This window comes from Athene noctua, chromosome 5 (assembly GCF_965140245.1).
Source record: "Athene noctua chromosome 5, bAthNoc1.hap1.1, whole genome shotgun sequence".
Taxonomy (NCBI): Eukaryota; Metazoa; Chordata; class Aves; order Strigiformes; family Strigidae; genus Athene; species Athene noctua.
Window position 1 is genome coordinate 46,418,686 of NC_134041.1, and position 22,955 is coordinate 46,441,640.

At 43.1% G+C, this 22,955-nt stretch overlaps 1 protein-coding gene across 3 annotated transcripts in view; it reads right to left on the bottom strand.

Annotated features, from left to right (window-relative positions):
* Positions 1 to 22,955, bottom strand: part of ANTXRL (ANTXR like) — a 76,929-nt gene that overhangs the window by 12,799 nt on the left and 41,175 nt on the right. For 2 of the 3 annotated variants that reach the window (XM_074907371.1, XM_074907369.1), the window contains exons 11-17: positions 22,091 to 22,160; positions 20,849 to 20,927; positions 16,679 to 16,774; positions 15,939 to 16,004; positions 13,543 to 13,641; positions 11,723 to 11,890; positions 10,474 to 10,554 (exon numbers count right to left, since the gene is read on the bottom strand). In XM_074907371.1, the coding sequence (XP_074763472.1) occupies positions 10,474 to 10,554; positions 11,723 to 11,890; positions 13,543 to 13,641; positions 15,939 to 16,004; positions 16,679 to 16,774; positions 20,849 to 20,927; positions 22,091 to 22,160 (659 nt within the window). The remainder of the gene's footprint in view (positions 1 to 10,473; positions 10,555 to 11,722; positions 11,891 to 13,542; positions 13,642 to 15,938; positions 16,005 to 16,678; positions 16,775 to 20,848; positions 20,928 to 22,090; positions 22,161 to 22,955) is intronic. The other variant, XM_074907370.1, reaches the window with a different exon arrangement.

A 22,955-nucleotide genomic window follows, 5' to 3' on the forward strand; every position in this document is an offset into this window, starting at 1 on the left:
TTCCTCCCCAGTTCACAATCCCAACTGCAGGGCACTGCTGGAAACTGGGGGTGGGTCCTCTGAGAGCAGAATATTCCGTTAGTTTGAAGACTAGTGCAGGAATACACCGAAGTATGCTACTTCCCACTAGAGAAACTAGCCAGTAATGAGGAATCTGAGGGAGGAATAGCTCAGTCAGGGAAACCGGCCTTTTAAGCTAGGACCAGGACCCATCAGCAAAATAAACTTTGTGCTGAATGCATCCCCATGATCCAGCTCACACATGCCTGATAGTTTTCCAGCTTAGGCACACAAGGAAAGTGACATGGAGACATGAAGCAAGTGACATGGAGAACCCATCCCAGTATTGAAGACAGGGCTCTTCAAATAATTTGTATCACGCTCCATTCAGCAGGGAGCTGCATGTTGTTTCCAGCCCTACCTTTGCAGGAAAACACAGCAATGGACTACAGACACCTCCTGAAAGAATGGCCAGAGTCACAAGATATCTTGCAGGAATGCACAAAACATCACATGTCTTGGACCTTGCTGAGCTTGTGGCTGAAGTAACACACAGTGCAGGTCCATAACAAAGCCTGTTGAATCTGAGCCCTAAAAAAACTGAAGAGGCAAATGGAACAGAAAAGGATGACAACGGGCATAATCAAAGTTAAGGTATGTCAGGCATACTTTATATTCAGTAGATCTCGAAGTACAATCATACCAAATCTCACCCAAACCTGAGAGAAGTATCTTAACCTAAACCTGCACTCACAACGCATGATTTACTGACCTCCTCTTTTCTGACAGGTTTTATGGATGAGGCTCACAGAATGGAGGAAGTGAGGAGAGCCACTGTCAGGTCATATACCCAAGGTTATACAGCAGCTTTAGGGGAGAAAAAAAATGGTATTTACAAGTTCAGGACTCGTGACTCACATCCCTTGTTTTAACCACAGCACCATGCATTTCCACACTTGAATGCTGACCAGACTAGAATGTGGTTCAAGAAAAAACAACAGTGGTTTGTTTGCAAAAGATTTTTCTTTTTCCTTTGGCATTTTCAGGGAAAAGGAGCTTACATTTGTCCATCACCTAGAACAGGGAGGGCTTTGGAGCATAGCAACAAGAGCAACAAACATTTGCTGGGTGCAACAGGCTCAGCCTTGAGGTATTGGCAGCTTGCTGGGAGGAGCAAATTAGGCCACAAAGGACCATAACTGGTCTTGCTTAAACTGCAGTTAAGTGTCATCATGCTTTCTGGGGTGAATTATTTGATTGTCTCTTCAGGAGCAAACTGGGATTATGGCATGCACAGAGGAAGAGCACAATACTCTTTACCCGCCTAGGGTATAGGACAATGTTGGAGACTCAGAGATTTCTGGTGAAAATGGTTATTATTTTTCCTTGCCTCATCCAAAAATGTAAGATCATGGCCCACCACATAGACAAGCTGCCTCTTTGTTTAGAGTCTGGAAACAGATTCAAGTATCTCCAACCCATATCTGGGTAACTGGCCTTTAAATGACTCTGCTGCTACCTAGAGCAAGTAGATGGTAAACCCAGAGTTCCCAGGTTCCTCTGTGCTTATCTCACAAGGATTGTCTTCTCCTAGGATGAGACTCATACAGCTCATTATCAGTGTTGGCATATTTACAAAGCACAAAAAACCGCTTCTCCCCCAAAAACTCCTCCATTAAGTTGGATGGAAGAGCTTCTTGGGACACAACCCCTTCTGATTTCTAAGAATGAACACACCAGGGAAGAAACTCAAGTACCAAAGTCCTGACACGGAACTCTCCTTCCCATTTCAGGTATGATATAGAGACCTAACACTCTATGCAAATATACTCCTGTCATGTTTCCCCGCTGCAGCTTGACCAGTCTATCAAGTACCAGCTCTGCATTTTGAAGTTACTCTTTTCCATGAGCACCCTATTGCCACCTCTCATACAAACTCTGTTATACACCGTGGTTTCAACAGAGATAGTGACCTGTCCCACAGCAGTAGAAAGCAGGCACCAATGATCCAGCCAGGAGAAGTCTGAGGAGCATCAAGAAGGATTACAGAGCCCTGTGAGCGGCAGTAAGGGACTCTGGAGCACAGGCAGTTTTTTCATTGGTCCTCCCAGTCAAAGGGAAGAGGTTTGAAAATTAAATCTGGCAAATCAACAATTGGTTATGGGACTAGTGCCACAGCCAGAGGTTCAGCTACTTAGACTGTGGGACTTGCTTTGAGAAACCTGCTCTACTGAGGGCTGATGGGGTCCGTCTGTCAGAGAAGGGGAAGAGCACCTTCAGTCACAGGCTTGCCAAGCTGATGAAGAGGGCTTTCAACTAAAGTTGCCAGGGGAGGGGAACCTCAATCCATCCCACCCTATCAGCTTGCTGCCAGTGACAGCAATAGATGCCCAGAGCCTGGAGAGAGATCACAGGTCAGCAGGAGAATACCTGAAGAGCAGCAAAAAGGAATTCCAGCCAGTAAATCAGCTTCATCAGGGGCCCAACTTAAATGTTGCTATACAAATGCACATAGCATGGGGAATAAAAAGGAGCTAGAGACATATGCATGCCTACAATCTTATTGGCATCATGAAGACATGGTGGGATGACCTCTATGACTGCAATGTTGGAATGGAAATATAGGCAAGGGACATGAGGAGGAGGTGTCACCCTCTATGTCAATGACTAGCTGGAGCACATGGACCTCTGCCTGGGGATAGATGAGGAGCTGACTGAGAGATTATGGGTCTCCACAGTACTCCACCTGAAGTACTGTGTCCAGTTCCAAGGACCCCCACATAAGAAGGACATAGACCCATCAAAACAAGTCCAGAGGAGGGCCACGAAGATGATCAGGGGGCTGGAGCACCTCCCTTACAAGGAGAGGCTGAGAGAGTTGGGGTTGTTCAGCCTGGAGAAGAGAAGGCTCCAGGGAGACCTTATAGTGGCCTTCCAGTAAGTAAAGGGAGCCTGAAGGAAAGATGGGGAGGGACTCATTATCAGGGAGTATAGTGATAGGACAGGGGGTAACAGTTTTAAACTGAAAGAGGGCAGATTTAGATTAGATATAAGGAAGAAATTCTTTACAGTGAGGGTGGTGAGATATTGGAACAGGTTGTCTAGAGAAAATGTGACTATCCCCTCTCTGGCAGTGTTCAAGGCCAAGTTGGATTGTGCTTTGAGCAACCCGGTCTAGTGGAATGGAGGGGTTGGAACTAGATGATCTTTAAGGTCTCTTCCATTCCAAACCATTCTGTAATTCTATGATAGTTACTATAAGTATGTAAGCAGAAAGCTAAGGAAGGCTACATAGATTAATTTCTGGACTGTTACCCAATTCAGAAGACAATAAGGGATGCAAAGCTCCCAGCAATCCAACTGAAACAAGGTAATATGGCGTTCAGCATTCATCGAGGGGTGCTGCCAAGAAACAAATAAACATATTTGCCACAGCATATCTGTTCATTTGCACGTACAAATTGTGGATCTGTACATACAGTCCTAGTAAGAACTGCACATGCATTTGAGCAGTTGTCTTCTCAAAAAAGATGTACCTCCACTTGTGGGCCTCCTCGTAAGTCAGGCCTGCAGAGCCTAGATGCACTGTACTCTTAAGTATGATTGTGGAGCACCAGTGAAGTGCTGCCTAGGAAACTGTGATAACAATACACAAGAGTCTAAATCCCCCAAGGCAGACATGTCAGAGTTGCAGTTAACAGGGGGCTAAGTCCCCAGTTCTTATCCCGAAGTCACATTCCCTATAAAAAAATGAGAATTAGACCAGATGAACCTGTTCCTTTACCATAAATATCAAAAAATATCAAAGTGGTACACATGTTTTAGGAATAGCAGAGTCCATCTATGAAGTGCTCAAAGTGCTGTTCGGAACATGGGCTCGCCCTCCGAGAACTTACTGTTCACCTCATTTATCACTGTGGAACACAGTACAACAAAAGTGAAGTAACTTACATCAGCTACAGCCAGGGTCTCCAAAGTCACACCTCACTGTCTTAATTACAAGGCCAATCCTTCTTCATCTTGTATGCTACGTGGCACCAGCCCTGGGATTTATACCCATCCTTCAGAAGAGCCTCCTGTGATTGTTGTTACTGAGCATGCTTCTGGCTCCCAAAGACATGGACAGACTGCTAGTTCCACCCAGGGGCAGACAGGCAACATCTATCTCCAAAGCCTATTTGTGAATTCTTCTTCTACATCAGAAATAACAGGATCCTGGCACCAGTGAGAGGTAATGCCAGTAGGGGGGCTTCTTGTAGGACAGGAAATTCAGTAGTCACTGATTATCTGTTTCCAGCTGCAGTGCTCAACACATCATGGGAACTGTGTTTTAGGACACTGGTCTCACACCAGGGAGCTTTTTAACCCCATGCCACGCCTACTACAGACGGAATGAACCTTACAGATACTGGTGTCCTTAGCAAAAAGGAAAAAAAAAAAGAAGTAAAACAGGAGCTACATGCATCGCATTTTCATTGAAAGTGACAAAGTGAGATCACCTACTGTGGCAGGTGATGTCCTCATCTCTTGGCTGCTGAAAGATTAAGCAAAGGGAGGAAAGCCACAGAACCAGGCAGCAGTCACTGCTGAATACAGTCTGAAGGATCTCAGTGCTGCTTTTCCAGCACCCCCTGCAGCTCTACCAATTACTACCTGAGCCATCACAACACATCTCCATGTGGCAAGGGAGTCTATTAAAGACCATTACTTGGTCTTGAGAATAAGTAATTCAAATGAGCTCCAAATAGCACTGGTATGTGGGCAGCCAGCGTGGAGTGACAAGCAGGTGCTGCCATCCCTATGGGCTGCACTCAAACTGCTGATGTAGCAGCCAGAAAGTAATTACTAGCCACTAATAATCCACAGATTTGGTCTCCCACCATTCATCTGAGGAGTCCCAAGTGCCTGGCAGGACTTAACTAAACCTCACAGCTGTAAGGAAGGTAAATCCTGTGTTCTCATGATTATTTTGCAGCTGGGAAAACTAAAGCACATAGATGTCTTGGTCAGCATTATAAGGAATCACTCAAAATTTGAGGGTAATCAGATCTTCTGAGCTTTAACAAACCTATCAGCTTAAGAGTGATCATTCTGAAAGGGACACACAGAATAAGGAACCCAAATACTCCTGTTCTCATTTCAGAGGCTGGTGTTTAAAATTCCAGCTGCTGTGCCTTGTTCAAAGCCAGAGTAACTCAATGGTGTGAACTTGAAAGGACCCAGAAGTTCTGGCTTCCAAAATGACCAGCAGCTCATAGTTTATGACATTTTTGGCTGCACAGCAGCCTTTTTACCTTGTTTTATGGAATTAAGAAGGAAAAAAGGCTTTCAGATTTTTATACAGACTGCTTCTAGTCCCCTTCCCCAGGAAAGGGCTTCGCATGTGCAAACCACAGGGTAGTAATGTTAAAGCACTGCTTTTTTTCCCAAGTAAAGTCCCATGAATATACAAGGGTGATGGTGACAGCAAAATCCAGACTACACTCTCCCTCTCTGTTGCAGGTAATTTTCAGTGACAAAAATGAGATCACTTTCTAAAGCTTTAAAATACACAAGAGCAATTCTGCCTGGGGAGAAAAATGTCTTCTTTTTTTCAGTTGAGGTTTTTGGTAAACCAAGCCTCTGAGAATTTCCTGTGACAGTATGTGCTGAAATGCAAAACGGAATGGAATTGCTGAAAGCAGCAACTAAGCAGACCATTTGAAAGAAGCATCTCACCTTCTCTGCACATAATGGGGCTTTTAATTTTTACTTGCTGGTGTTGGTAACAGCCCCACTTTTGATCCATGAGGCCAAGGGGAAGAAGCTCGAAAGATCCCTTTTGCAGAGACTACCAACAACCTGCCTCACCAGTTACTGTGGTTTCGATAAGATATTTCATGATAGCCAGACATTAATATTTCCCAAACTCCAATCTTCATAGCAGCCCCCTGCAAGCTCAGAACCAAGCTCAGGACAACACAGTGACAGGGAAGTCCTCAAGGCAGTCTGAGTATCTTGAGCAACGCATAACTGCTTACCAGGCCACGTGGCACTCTGACATGCTCCCTGTTGCTGAATGAGCAGTATCCCCACCTCAGAGCTGTCAGTCCCTTTCCTGGTCCAAAAAGGCGACTGCTAGTCCTTTAAGTCCCGAATCTCTGGGGGTGGAAGGGAAGAAGAGCAGCCTAGCTCCAAGGGATCAATCACTGCAGCAGTAGCACAAATGCCTGTGAAGGCTTCACCTTGCAGTAATGTACAAAGGAAGAAAACCCAGCAGTCTGCAGCAGAGCCACTAGACATTTTCATCTGCTGATGCTCTCTGAGAGCTCAGCAAAAATCCATCCCACAAATAGCAGCCTATCTGCTAATGATGGGGTAGAGGTAAGTGTGTTTATCCCTTGCTGTCCATCCTGGTGCAACAGAAGCTCCTGCTAGGAGTGGCAGAAGTTGAGTGAGCAGGGTCCTGTGACCCTTAACTGAGGTACTTGCCAAAGTAATAACCAATTTCAGCACTGGTACTGTGATATGATCTTAAATGGAGACTGCGAGGAGCGAAGCCAAACACTGGGAGCACAGCTCCCAGGAGAAGGGGCATCAGAGCTTGCGCTTGGCTGGTTTTCTTTAAATAGGCAGTTCCAGAAAGCACCTGTGATTTTCACAGCCAGCCCTATTAATACAATCCTGCCTAATACTGATGGGTCATCCATCCTGTGATCATTTCGTTGATCAGTCCATGGAAGGCATGAGCCAGGGCAGGGGAGCTCTCAGGAGCCTCAGCCAGCTCTGCTGTGAGGCCATAACCCAGGGTGTGCTGCTACCAGCACAGTTCCTGCAGTGTGAGCAGAACAGGGGAAGGAAGCTTGTCACCAGCCCACTACTCCCAGAAGGCAGGACACCAGTCTATCTCATCAAGGGGAGGTGTAGGAAAACAAGAACGGAGAGAGACAGCAAGAAGAGGAAGAAAACACAGAAGAAAATGGAAGGGAATGTCTAGGGCAGGAGTCCAAGGGGAGCACAGGTAAGGAAGAGAGCAGGTAGTGTGGGAAAGGCAACAGGATCATGGTGAAGGAAGACGAGGATGGACGAACAGCAGCCCTGGCCACCCAGAGGAAAGGACAAGAGAAAGGCCCTTGCAGCAGTCAGCTGTGTATTCCTGCACACATGCTTCAGCCTAAATTTTCACTGCAAGGCTCTCACACACTCTGGAATGGGCTTCACCACATGAAGACTCAAACACAGTGCTGTTTTTAACTTCACTTCATGATGAGAGTGGGGGAGAAGTCATGATTTGAAAACCTGGTAGCAATACTGCCTCCACTGTATGGTTTGCAAAGCCAAAGAGAAGAGGGCTGTGTTGGGGGGGAAAGATGCAGCTCTAAAAAATGTATAACAGACTTTTGCTTCTCTGTGACAAAACCAGGTACATTGGTGAATGTATCAAAAACATTAACATATTCATCTTCCAGCAAAACTACCACAGAAAGAGTTTTTCTACAAGTATTTTTCAGATTTACTGGGGAGAAAAGCTCCCAAACCACAGTACTCATTTTCAAATGGGAACATTTGAATACACTTTTCAAAACAGTTTTTAAAGAATCTTTTAATGTCAAAAAATTCTCCTTTGCCATCTTCTCCCATCCCAAAACACTTGTGAAAAAGACTTTCCTCCCTGTACTGTGGATGTTCTCTTCTCTATAATTAGTATTTTCATTAGGCAGAAAAAAGTATTTTGCTATAATTTCTTCCAATTGCTTCAAAAAGCAAACAATATGCCAAACAGAAGCAATAAAAATGAAAAATTAAAACTTTTCTTTTTTTCAATGGAGGTAAATTGTGAAACAGAAATTTGGAAAGTGTAACTTCAGTGAGTTATCTTGTTCCAATGTGAAACAGCCTATATATCTGATAATACCTAAAAATGTAAAGATAATAACTTGACTGATTGTGGAAAATTCAGAAATAGGAATTTTCTGACTTATGAATCCAAATACCACTCCCAAAACAGAGTTGAATGATGTTCCTTTTGATTACTGAGCTCTAAGTTTTCCTGAACAACCATGAAATTTAAAATCAAACAAAAAAAGGCAAACTAACAAATCCGAAGCACTTTTCCCCCTGTCCCCCTAGATCCCTCAAAACCCCATAAAGCAAAGCAATCCCTCTCTCCAAGATCACCACACAGTCACTGGTGTCTGGATAACACAGTCTGGAAGAACTGTGGCCAAGGCATGTCAGGTTTTACTTTCATGTCTACCCAACAGTAAACCAAAACCCATTGACTGCTGTTAGCACACCCGCACAGGAGTGACCTTGTCCCTGCCTGGGCTGGGTGGAGCAGAGCTGTGGGCTTGCTCCTGTGGCTGCCTGGCTCCTCCAGCTCTGCTCAGCCAGATCTCCAGGCTCTCCACACTGCCAGTCATTCACAGCACTGACTTGATCTCCCTATTCTTCAGCCACAAAGTAAGTGTGCGCATACTCACATACACTCATGTGTACATGCATGTATATTTATACACCTCACCCACACCAAAAGCCTAATTCACACAGAATCAGTTCACCACTGAGGGGCTGCTACTAGAAAAGTCAACCAAACAATAAATAATAACCTTGCTCTTTTCTGTGCAAGCTTTCTCCCTGAAATACAGGCCTGTGATAGCCTTTTTTTTTTTTTTTTTTTTAAAAAACAGCAGAAGGATGACTAGTCATTTTCTTGTTTTGCTTTCAATATTCATCAGCTTTAGTTAATTTCACAGGCCAGGGAACAGAGATGATCCTATTCTTCCAGCAAATCTGGCTCAATAGAATTCTTTCCACCCTATTTCCCAGATGTACATTTGGTTTTTCTAATGTTCTCCCTGATCCTTCAGCTTGCTCTGTTTTACATCGCTTCTTTTGAGCCCCTTGTCCTCCCCGCAGCAGAGCTGGAAGGCAAGGAACTGAGGATCCCTGTTCATAGCCAGCCCTCTGCATGTTTCTTGATCATGCAGGCTAACAGAGGCTCTGTTGTGTTCTGCACTGATAGAAATGTACCAACTGAGGGAGTTAAAGGCAGAGGACAGATTCATATTATACAATGTTAGTGCTATCAAAATACAGCTGGGCCTAAAGAGCCTATTCAGAAGCTCTAGATCGTGCTTAAAAAGTAAATAAGGTGTCTCGAGCACAGCTGCTGTGAAAATGTAGCTTAGTGAAACAGTTAAGACCATTTTACAAAACAGCATAGGAAGCTGAGTTTGTTCTCTTAGTTTCCTTATGCACCAAAAGAAAAATGGAAGAGACTAAATTTTAAATACTGAAGCCGCATGTTTGGTTAATAACTAGACAAATGCCATAACAAAATTTTACCAAAAGCCAGAGGGATGCAATTTATTTGCTCCAGATGATGCAAATTAGGGCTACTTTAAAGTCTGTTATTAGGTGTGAAAGTCACCCAAGACTTTCAAGCCAAGAGGCCCAGAACAAGGGCCTCTGCACCACTCCGACCCCAGAAAAGCACTTTATGGTCCCTACTGCTGTAACTCGATAGCCAAGGTGATGAAATGTACAAACTCTGGCCAGAGAAGGGCCACAGAGGGGAAGAAAAATGCTGTTGTCTCTGCTCAATCCTCATGTTTTGAAGCACCACCACAGAAAGCCAAATCTGAAGGTTTTCAGCAGCACTCAATTCTTATGGAGTTGTCCCCACAGAATAACAAGATAGAGATAACTGTAAAGGTTCCAGGCTCACAGGGAAATTGTGAGAGCTCTGAACTAAGCTATCGCAAGTGACTGCACGCTGACATCTCTGTGGCTGTGAAAGATGTAGACTCCTTGCTTCCTCTCAGGAGGGATCTCCTGGCTTATGTTTGGCCTATAGACTTTATCAAGGCAGGAGATACTCTCTGCCTACATACAGGACGTGACCAAGGAATATGTCTTTGCACAGAATTCTACAACTCTATTCTCCATCAACTTTGCTATAATTTGTTCAATATCTGCACAGTTCATGATTTCTCTCATTAATTGCTTCATTATTAAATCTGAGAAGCATTTTTATGAAGGTGGGTAGGAATGATAATTACTGTTGTAGAATGACTACTGCATATTAAATTCAAAACAAGCAGTCCCCCAGAACCCACAAACAAAGAACCTATTCTTTGACTTCAACACATTCACCCAGAAAAAAACCTGCTAAGAACTTATATGGCTGAAAAAGGTCTCATACACTACTGCTGCCAGCCAGCTTCTTCCTTGGTCCGCTCAAATCATCACAGGGGAGATATTGCTGTTGACCTTTTGGGGAAATACTTTTAAATAGATGCCACAGCAAACATTGTAGCTCATTTTGAAATCTCTGGTTCTTGTGACAAATTTTTAGCCTCAGGGTAATGTGAAAAGAGGTGAAGTCACACACAAAAAAAAAAAAGATAAAAAAAAAGATGCAGTGGTTGGGAGGGAAGAGCATTGCTGCTAACAGAGGAGTAACATGCCAGTGTGTTTGTGACACCTTACCTTATCCCCCGGCTGTGGTCTCATAAGAGAGACTTGATCATAGCCTCGTCGAACCAAAGCCCACAGTGCATCAAGTTTGCCCTGGAATAAATAAAAAAGAATAAAAATGACACGACCAAGACATTTTGGGAAAACAGCATGAGATTAAACTACAGGTGAGTTGATCCTGCCTTTCTGTATTAAAATGTTGATACAAACATTGCTCCTGTGCCCTTGCCCTCTGTATACTGCTTATCTAGACCACCAGAAAAGACCTCAACAGGGTAACATGCACCTGGTATGCAATGGGCTAAATTCAGCCTGCTCAAAACTCACTGAAGATACCTGTAGTTTAATGTGAACAACTCCCCTAAGAGGCACAATTAGACAGGTGTTACGTTAACAAAAGGCAGAACAACCAACGTACTGTACTGATGAGAGGTGAGCTGGAACACACAGCCACAAGACTACCTACCTAGGCAAGCTTTAAAATTCACAGGTATTTTTCAAATAATAAATTCAGGCACTGTTCAACTGATCTGTGTGCATGGTGGGGAGGAGCGACCTCATCCCACAGAGCACTGGTTTGAGACATGGTCTCAGGTTTCTGGGATGAGCATGGTATGCTGCTCCCTTGGCCTGTGCTAGCCCTCCAGCTTCCTTCTCTGTAAGTGAAGATAACAGCTCTGCCCTGCCTCAAGGGTTGTGTGAGGATACATACATTAAAAGACAGGGAGACACCAGATACTATAATGACACAGGAGAAATGGGGATGAAAGTGTGGAGAGACTGAGTGACTTGCCCAAAATCACACAATACATCTTGTGGCTGAACTAGAGGGGAACAGAGCAGAATCCCAACCCAAGGCCTTAGCCACAGCGCAGCCAAAGCAAGGACGGTGCACTTTATCTGATCCTCTTTGTATGCTGCCTTGAGATGACACAAAACAGCATCCACCCTCCCTAAGAGCTGAAATATCTGCTGTTGCAATCCAAGCTGTGCAAAAGTACCTGAAAGGAAGGAGTGAGCTGAGAGAAGGAATATATCAGCTCACACCCTCCAACACCCTCCACTCTTCCTCAAAAAACTATGGCAACACAGTGCCAGGTGAAATGCATGTTCCAAGATGTGGGCAAAGTTGAGGGTTACTGGCCATTTTTCTAAATAGGGTCTCTCAACACCACCACAAGAAACGTTGTGCTAAGGAAGCAGGATGTAGTAACATGCATGACGTAAGAGACTTGGTAAAACTGAGGGGCAGACACATTACCTTGATTGGAGTGTACCATTTCCGCCGGGAAGGTGGTTTTCTCACATGGGGCTTTTTTGGCTTGGGTTCCCATGGCTCATACTCTTGTTCTGGCAACTTAATAATAGCATTTTTGGGCTTCTCCAATTTTGCTCCTTCCTCCGTTGATCCCTTGTCTCCCCATCGCACCTGAAGTCAGGAGAGCATAATGTAAGTAGAGACATTTCAGCAGTCCCCACCAGCAGGTGGTTTTCACTGACATTAATCTAGTTCCCATCAGATGACCCAATGCCACCAGACATGAAGCCAAAATTTATGGAGGCACCAAACTCCCACTGTAATCAGAAACAGACATTTAACAGTCAAATAGTCTCACTCAAAAGCTGCTTGAACTACTAGCCTTTGAACCTAAGGTGATGTGGGAATTCACAGCACCTAGGGCAGATTAACCCATTTCCAAGTGAAACCTGAAGCACTCTTCCCAGCTGTGCTAGCACAGGTGTAATAGACTTCCCATTGCCTCATGCAAAAAGCAGGCAGCAGCACCAGCTGAAGGTAGGCAGTCTTTACAGTTAGCCCTAAGCAGGTCCTTGTTGTTCAATTCAAAATGAAAAAAGAGTCAGTGGACAAGTACATGAGTGGTTTAAGAGCATCAGCCCTCAAACTTGTGCAGCTACTACCAAAACCAGCTCTTCCAAAGATGACCTTGCACAGTCACAAGAGAAGTCAGTAACTTTATCTTCACAAACTATACACTACTGATTTCAAGCTGAAATTCTGATTTTGTTGTCTGACTTACCTCAAACAGAAATGAGACCCCGCATTTAAAGACAATATATGATCCATGGGGTTACTCAGCATCAAGGATAAAGTTCTCCCAAGGAAAATGGCTAGGGATATTAAAATGCAATATTTCAACTGCAGACTTGAAGGGACTTGCTGAGAAGCCATTGCCTTTGTTCTGTTATCCCTTTTTGGGCCCATACCCCCAGCTGGCTTACGTTAGCCCACCTCCCCCAGCTAACAATTAAATATAGTGGGAGTTTCTGGTGTGACATCCCTAGAAGTAATCATTAGGCCCTCAGCTGATACAGGTGAGTGACAGTGCCCTGCCTTATATCATCCATGGGTAGGAATATTGAACTATTTCACTAACATGGTTATTTACAGGAATTAGTAGCCGATCACAGCATTATCCACTGACTCCCTAAAATATACATGCCACAGGACACCACAAGGCAAATTTCTTTCACAGTAACACCTTACTTTACATATCAACTGGTTTGTGCATAAATCCCAGGGCAGGAGTTGATTCATTGGCCAATTTCAACACAGATGTGCTTTTGTGCATGAAGAGTTAATGCTTAACTGAAAAAAAACTCTCAAAAAAACAAACTCAAAACATACAAACAAAAAAGAAACAAACAAGCAAAAAGAAAAATCACTGGTTTAAATTCTTCAAAGCAACTGCTTCCTGCCAGCCAGGCATAGTGTAGATGGCACCCTCAAATGCCCAAAGCCAGTGTAACTCTGCCTGAGACAAAAGAACTGGACCCAACTGCCCTGAAGGATTTGATTCAGTAAATTAAAACTTCTTTTGGTGTTTATCCCATTTCTTAAACTGCAAATTTTCTCTGGCTCATAATGCTAGATCCATTTAATTATTCATGCAAATGATGACAGCTTCATGTCTGTTACTTGGTGCAATCAGGTGGACAAGCCCTAATTAAATCCCAGTCTTTAGACCATCAAGGTTACTTTTTAAAAATCATAAAAACATATTGCTACGATTTATAATTAAATGTGCTGATTTTTACAACACTAAAGAACAAGCCAAATACCTCCATCCTCTTAATCCCACCAACACCTCGACCTCCATAATAAGATGCATCCACAGTTGGCCACTTTTTCTTTGGCAATCCATCTTCATCATCTGATTCCTATGGAAAAGACAGGGAGACGTTACTGCTGTTCTCACATAAACAGCATAAACTGTGGAAAACAACTGAACATCCTATAGTTCAGTCCTTGGATATCTGGCTTTATCTGTTATATTCTGACAAAAAACAAAAGTCTCTTGTTGTTGCAGCTGCAATTTTAACTAGGGAAGCCAAAGAGGATTGACTATTCCTCTCTCCAGGCAGCTTTTATTTAGTCAAATATGCATTGAGCTTCAAAATCACAACTGACTTGTAAGGGAAGGCAAAGTGGAGATGAATCGTACATTATACTGGCTTGCCACTATGCTATGCAGAAAATGCAGTAATCAGTTAGCCCAAAGAAATCATTTATTAATTGTGCTTTTAGAACTTAATGTCACCTAACAGAGGAAAAAAGCTACCACTGTGAGTTTTCTAACATGTGCATCAGACCCTTTTCTCATGGCAGCTGTAACTAGTTATTCTACACTGCTTGATTCTTTGTAGAGTCTGGCTCAGGCTGTACAGTTTAGAACCAGGACTCAGACTGGAACATCTCCAAATTGTCAGGAAACTCAGATCCAGAGTTTTTGACCCGCAGTTACCAAGACTGCAGATTATTTTTCTTGAACGTGGGAGAGCCCAAATCAGGGCTTTACTTCAGGTTCATTGTTCTGTTCTTACTTAACTAAAAGTTGGCAAATGTTTCTGGTTCAACAACCCTGGGACCACATCTCCAGCTCTATCATCTTGAGCTGACAGAAGTCACAGGGATTTCTGAGACTCCCTATCAATACGCTGAGTCACCCCATGACACTCTCCAAATACACGAATAATTGAGCAAAGGGCCCAACAAGCCTCCTACAACACCATCTTCATTCCTCACACTCTTTAATAAAGTCAAATAACTACACCTCATGTTGATATGCAGATGTGCCTGCTGCTCTTGGACTGGCCATGCACAGTGCTGTCTGCGTATTTTTATCAGCACAGGTATGTTTCTAGAAACACTGGCTGGACTTAGTTTTTACTAAAAAAACCCCATCCAACAATAAAGTGAAATCCACATACTAGAGAAGGACACAAATTATTGTCAGATTAATAGGTGGTATTTTCTCAAAATTGCCCTACATTGGAATTTAAAAGGAATTGAGAGTACAAAAGCCAATTATAGCTAAACATGCCTTAATTTTTGTTTGTTCATATTTAACTCTCAGGTTATGCCTTGGAGAAGGGTATTCCCATTAGTTATTCAGTGACACCTGATCTCTCAGCTATGGTTCATGGGTCAGTTCCTCCAATAAATTCTTTAGTATGGGCAGGCAAGACTAGACCTGACATTTCTGTTAACTAGTAAGGGGGTCTGATTTTTTTTTTGTTTTGGTTTGATTTTTTTCTGTTGAGTGTTTTTTTCCCTATTGTTTTGGTTTTATCCTAAGTCCAGGAAATAAATATACAAGAAAGGCACTGTGGTTTGATGTTGGGTTTTGTTGTTTTCGTTTTTGTTTTGTTTTTTATTTAAGAGTATAATAAATATATATACACATTTTATCCCATTTCGTGGCACATCTAAAACAGTTAGCAGCAAACTGTAAGCTTCTCTTGTGGGTTAAGCAAGTATTTTTCCATCTTAACTGTCTACGCCTAGGAAAGAAATAAAGGTGGGAATGAGTTTTCTCTGGAGGTATTTGTATTTATCACTATTATTTTCATGAAATTAGTACAGTGAAACTAAGCTGAGGTCAGAATCAGTATTCTACTGTCCCCAAAAGAGCTAAATACAACCCTGCCTTAAACAGCTCTCAACCTAAATGGGAAAAGGCTAAATGTCCTTCCAAAGTTCACTCTGCAGCAGGGCCTCAGCCAGGGCAGGCTCTTGTCTCTCTCTCCTGTACCAAAGCCACAAGACTGTGGCCTTTATTGTCCTTTCTTCTATTTGCCAGACTTTGTTCCTTACTGCCTATCTGGGATAAACTCCTGCTGAGAACAGCAGCTTTACTGAAGTAGGGACAGCTTTCAGCACAGTTTGAGAAGCAAAGATTTGCCTACACATCCACTTGATGCACAGCGGAAGGAATGAAATGCCATAGGAACTGCTGGTCTGTGGACTTCTGAGTTATGCAACTATTTTCTGTGTGGATAGAAATAATTTTGCTGTGTGTACATAAAGAGGCCAGAAGGCAGAAATAATTGTCCTGACCCAAAAGACTTCCTCTCCCAGTCTTCAAGGTGTCATTAAGACACCTACATGTTCCTGGCCAGCAGAATACACTACAGTGGCTGCAGACAGTGCAACAGCTCAAAAATAGCATACTTACAGGCTCTGGAGGTGGTGGTGGTGGCGGCTCCTTGATCACCTGGAATATATAAACAATGGGAGAAATCTGAGATAATGGTAGGGTTCATTTATCTTTCTGCCTTCTTGCTCATATCACAGATGGGTTGCTGTGCTCCATTCCTCCACATTCAATCCTCTCATTAGCTCCACTGCTTTTCAGCAGGCATAAAATAAATGCAGATCAGAAGCTAAATCCATCACATTGAACTATCTGATTAGTCAAGAAGTGCTCTATTAATTCATATACAGCTCCATATTCTGGTAGTTCTGCCTTAAAAATATCATGCAATTATCAAGCTAGTGCAAAATATTCACTCAGAACCTGCAGCTCCTCTGAATAAAAAAGAAAGCCTAACTCTTGTCTTTAAAAGGGACTGTAACAGCCTATGCACGTATTAATAAATCAGTTCCATTACACTCTTCTGCAGCAGGTTTCAAATCTTGTTCTAGGGAGGTCTCAATCCCTACAGAAACTTGGGCCATGTCTACGAGCTCACTTAAACTTCTTAGTCAGTGTCAAAATCACATAGGCCTTGCAACATTCAAAAACCCAGACCAGAGTGACTTCAACAAGCACTTTAAGCAATTTGTTGAATCAAGGCCTTACAAACCTGGCAGCATTTTTGTTAACAAAGTTAACCACTCACTCCAACACTTTAACTCTGTGCTTTTGGAGAGAAGAGACGAAACTAAGTCAAAAGAATAAAAACTTGTACTTACCACTGTGCAGCAAAGGGGCCAGAACCACCACAGAAGAGCCAGAGCCAGCATCAGAAAGAGAATCAGGAGAGCAATAAAAAGGATGGTCCCAGTCAGCTGAAAGCAAGATGATTACTCCTGAGTTATCTGCACACGTCACAAACAAGTCAGGATCCCTGACGTTATATATGTATAATATTTATACGAGGCAAAATGAGCCAGGTTTCCCTCACTACGAGGTCTTAAGTAGATTGTGCAGTCAATCACTGTTATTACTCGGGTCACATCAGTATTGATTTGATGTGATAAACCTGTATTTGAAGTCATAATTCAGGGAAGTACCTCTTGTTTGTGCTGTGTATATGTATAATTTATGTATAAATTTATGGTATATTTATATCCACTAGATTCAAGGCTGTTAAACTTTTGTATACACACCATTTCCAAATCTGTGTTGACAGGTCCCTTAACACTGTCAGAGGGGCGCTGCAAACTACATGACCACAGACTCTCAGGTGTGCAGAGTAACCTTCCATCACTAGAGATGCAGAATATGCAAACGACGATATTCCAAGAATGGGAATACTGGCACTAAGAGCTTACGGGTAACTGTTTGCATGTCAACAACACAGAACAGAGCACAATTTACTTGCTCAGCCTCATGAGCTCCCAAGCCTGCCTGTATTGCCTCTTGACTCAAACTACACACACAACCACAGCCTGAGTGATTATGCAAACTAGTCCTTAATGCTGCTGGTCTTTGGTATGCTTCCTAGGGTTGGTTTGACTAATTTTAATGAGATGCTGTAATCATGGTCTTAAGCATTTCTGAATCTTATATTCCATATTTGTCTGCAGACAATGATGGGACTCCAGGACTGGATAATTAAGGGTTTACATTCAAAAATAAAAGTTAAATTTTCTTTAAAATTACTAGAATAAAAAAAATTTTAAGTGTTAACACTTGAAATTACTTTTTCAGAACAGCCAGGCAACCAAAGAGAATCATAGCTCTGATTTTCCTGAGTAAATCTTGATGGATTCTTTGTACTTTGAGCATTTCAGTCAGTGTGTTCAGAAGTCTGGATGGCTCTGATGACTACAGGTGTTCGTATGCTGCTTGGCCCCTGAAGAACATACAGAGCACATGGCTTTTTGGAAATTAAACATTTGCTGCAGATGGGCAGTGGCACGCTGGGACATGCCATTTCCTTGGACTGCACCGTTATCAGGGATGAAGTTAAGATTAGCTCTGATACTTCAGCTATTTCTTTTATAGTGGGAAAAGAAACCTCTTCAATGGTAGATTTTCTGAGTTTAAGAGGTTCAGTTCACCAGCAACAGGGGTACCAGAGAACAGGGAAAAACTGGCAGCAAACTAGAGGAGAGCCTGGGACTAGGAAGATGTGAAAAGACCTTGAAGAAAGGTTTGTGAGTCAGGCTGAGGGAATAGAAGCTGGCTAGAGAGGAACCTGTAAGAGATTTTCAAAGAAGGATAGGTGGGAATATAAATGTAAAGAAAGCAAATTCCAAAGAAGATTTATGGAGAATAAAGTCTATGAGATTCACCTTATTAAATCTGAAGCTACTTTTGGGTGGTACCTAGCTCCTTCTCAGGCCAAATCCTAGAGCTGTCAGGACTGACATGTTCACGACAGGACTAACACAACCACAGTTCCTACTCCATGCAGGTGTCCCACATCTCTGTGTCACAGCCTCACCATCTCTCAACTGCTCTGTGGCTTCTTGTTATGGATGCAACAAAACAATCTGTTTTGGGATATGCTATTTAGGTCACCCCATTCATTTGGTCAGGGAGCAGCTGAAAGCCCAGGTGGAGTGCTGTGACATGTGCCAGATCCCCTGCTCAGAGGAGTCCTGTTAGAAGACACAGTGCCCAGCTGCAGTTCAGTGCTGCAGCCCTCCTCTATGGCCCCATGTAGCATTCATGCATCTGGAAAGCAGACACCTGAGAGGCATGAATTCCCACAGAAATCACTTTGCTGAGGAAAGGATGAATACAAGTCAAGCATAACATTAAGAGGTATTGATGCACTCCCTAAAAACAAATCCAAGCACAGCACCAATGCAGCGCATGAGCCACAGATGCACAAACCACTGCTACTGTTATTCCAAACACACATCACCTCCTTGTTTTGCAGCCTTTGTTCCCAGGCATTGCTTCTCCCATGCTAATGGTCATATAAATCACCGAGACATTTGCCAGCAGCAACGGAGGAGCTGCTGGCAGCAAGAAGCTAAAGACCCGTTTTTTAATTATAAAATATACAAAGCATTGCAGTGAAGCTGGACTTCGAAAAGGAAATAGCAGACTTCATGCAGATGAACAGAAATAAGCATGGGGAATCACACAGAGGCTTTAGGAGTAGGGTGAAGAGAAGATACTTACTGTAAAGAAAGGACAGAAGGGCCAGCTGGGGAGGAAAGCTGAGCAGGCCAGCTGACTGCCACCCACAGAAAAGGAAACGGGAGAGGAAAGGAAACAGAGGGAGTCTCTAAAACGAGAAGAGTGAAATGCATGAAATTAAGACAAAGTTGGAAACTGAACTGCCAGTCTCCCTGCTTATGGGATGTGACTGGAGCGAGACAGTCTTTTTTTGTACCTGCTGAGAATAAGGCTCCCTGCCTCCTTCACATTCAATCTGCAAGAGGCCGGTCAAAAACTGTTAGACTGACAGGACTGGAGATTGGATTCCTCTCTTTATCATAAGGCTACTGAGAGGAAAGCTTCCTCTGTCCATGTTCTGGTCCATAGGAAGCCCAGACAGAGCTAAGACTTCAGTCTTCATCAGAAATAAACTACATATGGGTAACTAAATGCATCAGTTAATGCCTGTGTTTCACTGCAGATTCAAAAGGCTTTATTGTACCTGAGGTAGAAGAGAGGAATAAGTGTGAAAATGTCAGTCTTCAGTGTAGAAAATTTGGTGGAAAGTTTTGGAAAAATAAAAATAACCAGGTGAAGCAGCAAACACATCTCTGCTAAATTCTGAGTCCCTGCACCCCAGACTGTTCGAGCAATCTGGCATGAGCTTCATTGCTGAAAAGACCAGAAATCAAAAATTTGCAAATTCAGTTACTGCCTTTATCTTAATTCTTGTCCTTCTGTTCTGCAGCTGTCAAAAGGGCCAACAATGATTACAAATCAATATGACAGCACTTGGCATAGGCTATAAAAGTCCTTTTGACCCTAGTATCAATAAAGCTCAACTTGTATCAAAGTGTTTGCTATCAGGTACTTCAGCAAACTTTGTTTAGCCCACAAGCAGAAGACCAAATCTGTAGCTACCATACTTGCTTGCACCAGCCACGGGCATTGCCTATTTTTACTCCAAGGCAAGGAAGACCACTGCTTATCCAGTAGTCAGCTTCTTCATTTTGATGGTTTGATTCTAAAATCAGATTTTGATAAGGGATTACTTCTAGCTGTTGGCTCCTGACACTACACCTGGGGATAGGTGGTCTTTCTGACCAAGAGATGCTTATATCACAGCCATCGCTGTCCCACAGAAGCACATTCTCTCTCGGCTGGGCTGAGCAGCAGCCTCTTATCAAGAAGCTTATCCCAGGATCTGAGGCTGCTATCTCTTTCTGGTCATCCCCCGTGACGCCAAGAGAAAAGTGACCAGCTCCTATCACTAAAACTGTAAAAATACCTTAGTGAATCCTGAACTAGTAAAGGAAAATTGTGGAGGTCTAAGAACAAATACTGTAAGCTCCAATGAAAAAATAACCGTGTAAATTTAGAGGACCTTCCACACTGTAGCCCTTCCAGATCCAAGTCCTAGCAGCTGCACCTTTCACTGCAGATCCCATAACAGATCTCAAAGCTTAATGGGGTGTTGCTTCCTGATGCTCCTTCCCTCGTTTTACCAGATTCCCTTCTAGTCAGATCCCAGCTTTGAGGTTCTCTCTTTCCTGGGATAGGAATGGGCAGGGTTCTTTTTGTTGTAATTTTTTATTCATTAAATCTATCATGATTTAAATCAATAATGATTTAAACTTAACTAGCCCTGGTTATTTTTCAAAGAACTGCTGGGATCCAGCCAGTAACTGTGATGCAGAAGCTCTAGAGAACTCACGCTCACTCAAAGAGACTTTGCCTGAAGAGCCACCACCTCTTTCCAAGATGTCATGGTTTCTCTGTCAAGCCCCATTGCAATTACTTACACACTGTGTGCTGGTGATACTGACAGAACTGGAGATGAAGGTTAGCCCATTGTTCATGCTGACTTGTAGGAAAACCACCCTAAAGCATAAAACAGATACACTTATTTTTAGTGTCATCTTTATACCCATTGTCCCCTTTATTCTGGCTCTGTTTTAGCCATTGGCTTATGAACACACATGGATAAAATGTCCTGCTGAGTCAAGACATTTTCACTACTTCAGGTGCTTACCTGCATTTGTGTCTCTGATTGCCCAGGAGCTACCCTTTTTATGTTGGCTTAACTGAGTTGGGGCACATGCTCTTTATGTAAAAACCTACATTCCACTCGGGGCTAAGGGCACTAGGACAGTGAGTCATAACATAAAGTCTCAGATGTTTGCAATACTACCCTAGATAGCACAAGAAACTTGAAGGCTTTTTTTTTTTTTTTCTTTTTAAACCCCTTCTGCAGCTTAAAAAGCCACAATGTGTTGCTTTTACATCCAAATAAATCCAGAATACCTGCACTGAGGTTGAGGGGTTAAAACACTGAAATAACACTGAAACTGAAGAAGAATCTGGCCTTAGCCATTCTCCAATATCAGAGAAAGGGTCTGAAGGAAAAGAAAAAAACCCAACAAACAAACCCCAACCAAACAAAAAAACCCCACAAAGCCCATACCAAACAACTTTTCCTCACCCACAATTAGGAAAGAGGAGGGAGGCATTCTCCCTCACCCCCAGTACAGTATTTAAGCACCACAGAATCACCCATGGGGAGGTAGGGCCTTGTGGCATGTCTCCCAGAAGTCTGCAGGTTCACAACAGCTGAAAAATACCTAACACTAGCCAGAGCAGGGCAAAACACAGGAAGCAACATCTACAACAGCAGCAAAGGAATTCAAATCAACTATCTCTTTTCAATCAAAATGAAAAGTTTGCCTAGAATTCAATTACCTTTTGGTTTGAAAAAACAGGATATAGGACCAGAGAATAAATCACCATTTTATGATTCCGTGATATGGGATCATGGTCCAACAAGGCCTTTGGTTAAGCTGTGCTGAAGATCCAACACTGAATACAGCTATGCTGGCTCATACTAGAAAGCATTTGGCACAAAGGGGATGGAGGTAATCCTGCCACATACACACACACAAATTCATTAGCTTGGCACTTCAGCAAAATTCTGAGCCCTTGGCTCATTAATGACATCCTCATCCAGTAGTCCCCTCTCTTGACATGTGCCAGAAAGCAATACTTACTGTCCAGCGTCTTCTATCACCGGGGCAGGACAAAGTAAGTAAGTATCGTGAACAAGGGTCGGTTTTTCATCTGAAAAGAAATGAATATAACTGTCAGGGATGAAAAAAAAAAAAAAATTGTCCCAAGCAGGCCACCCCCTGGAGAAGCACTGACACCAATAAGATCCACAGATGAATTCAGTGTATAGGCAAGTACCAATATTCCCCAATGATACTGATTACAAAGCCGAGTACTAGGATGATGCTTCTTGTTGATGCCAATATAACGTTATCAGGCTAGAGATACCACAGGTAAGAAATGGAAGTATATCTCTGCTCCCGACAGCAGTGATAAGCCATCTGATCCCACAAGTTACTCAAGGGGTCAAAAGTACAGGGTGCAGTTTTTGCCTAGCCACTTCCAAACACACATGCACACACAGGAGAAGCCAAGGCTGCACTGTTTGAGCCCAGGGAAAAAGAAGAATAGAGATGAAGTGGACAGAAGTGAGATGAAGTGGATAGACACCAGAGGAAAAAAAACAAACCTGGTTGGTCATATATGGGAGACAGACAGAGAGGTTCCATGACTGATGTTACTGTAAGGACTTGTTCTGCAGCAGCTGCTCATTTTTCTGTCCCCAACCTTCCCTCAGTGGCAGTATCATCCAGAAACAACCCATGTTTATAGGGGTCTAGTGCAGGCAGAGTCAAATGTAAGGCCACGGGTATTTTTCTGCCTCGCTGCACTCCGCTGCTCCAAGAGTCAGCAGTGCTGATCCTGTTGCTTTCAAAAGTCACATCCAGACAGCCAAGACCCATGCAGGTAATCCTGCAATGTCATTCCACTAAAAGTGCATAACTGAGGCACAAGAGCACATGAGCC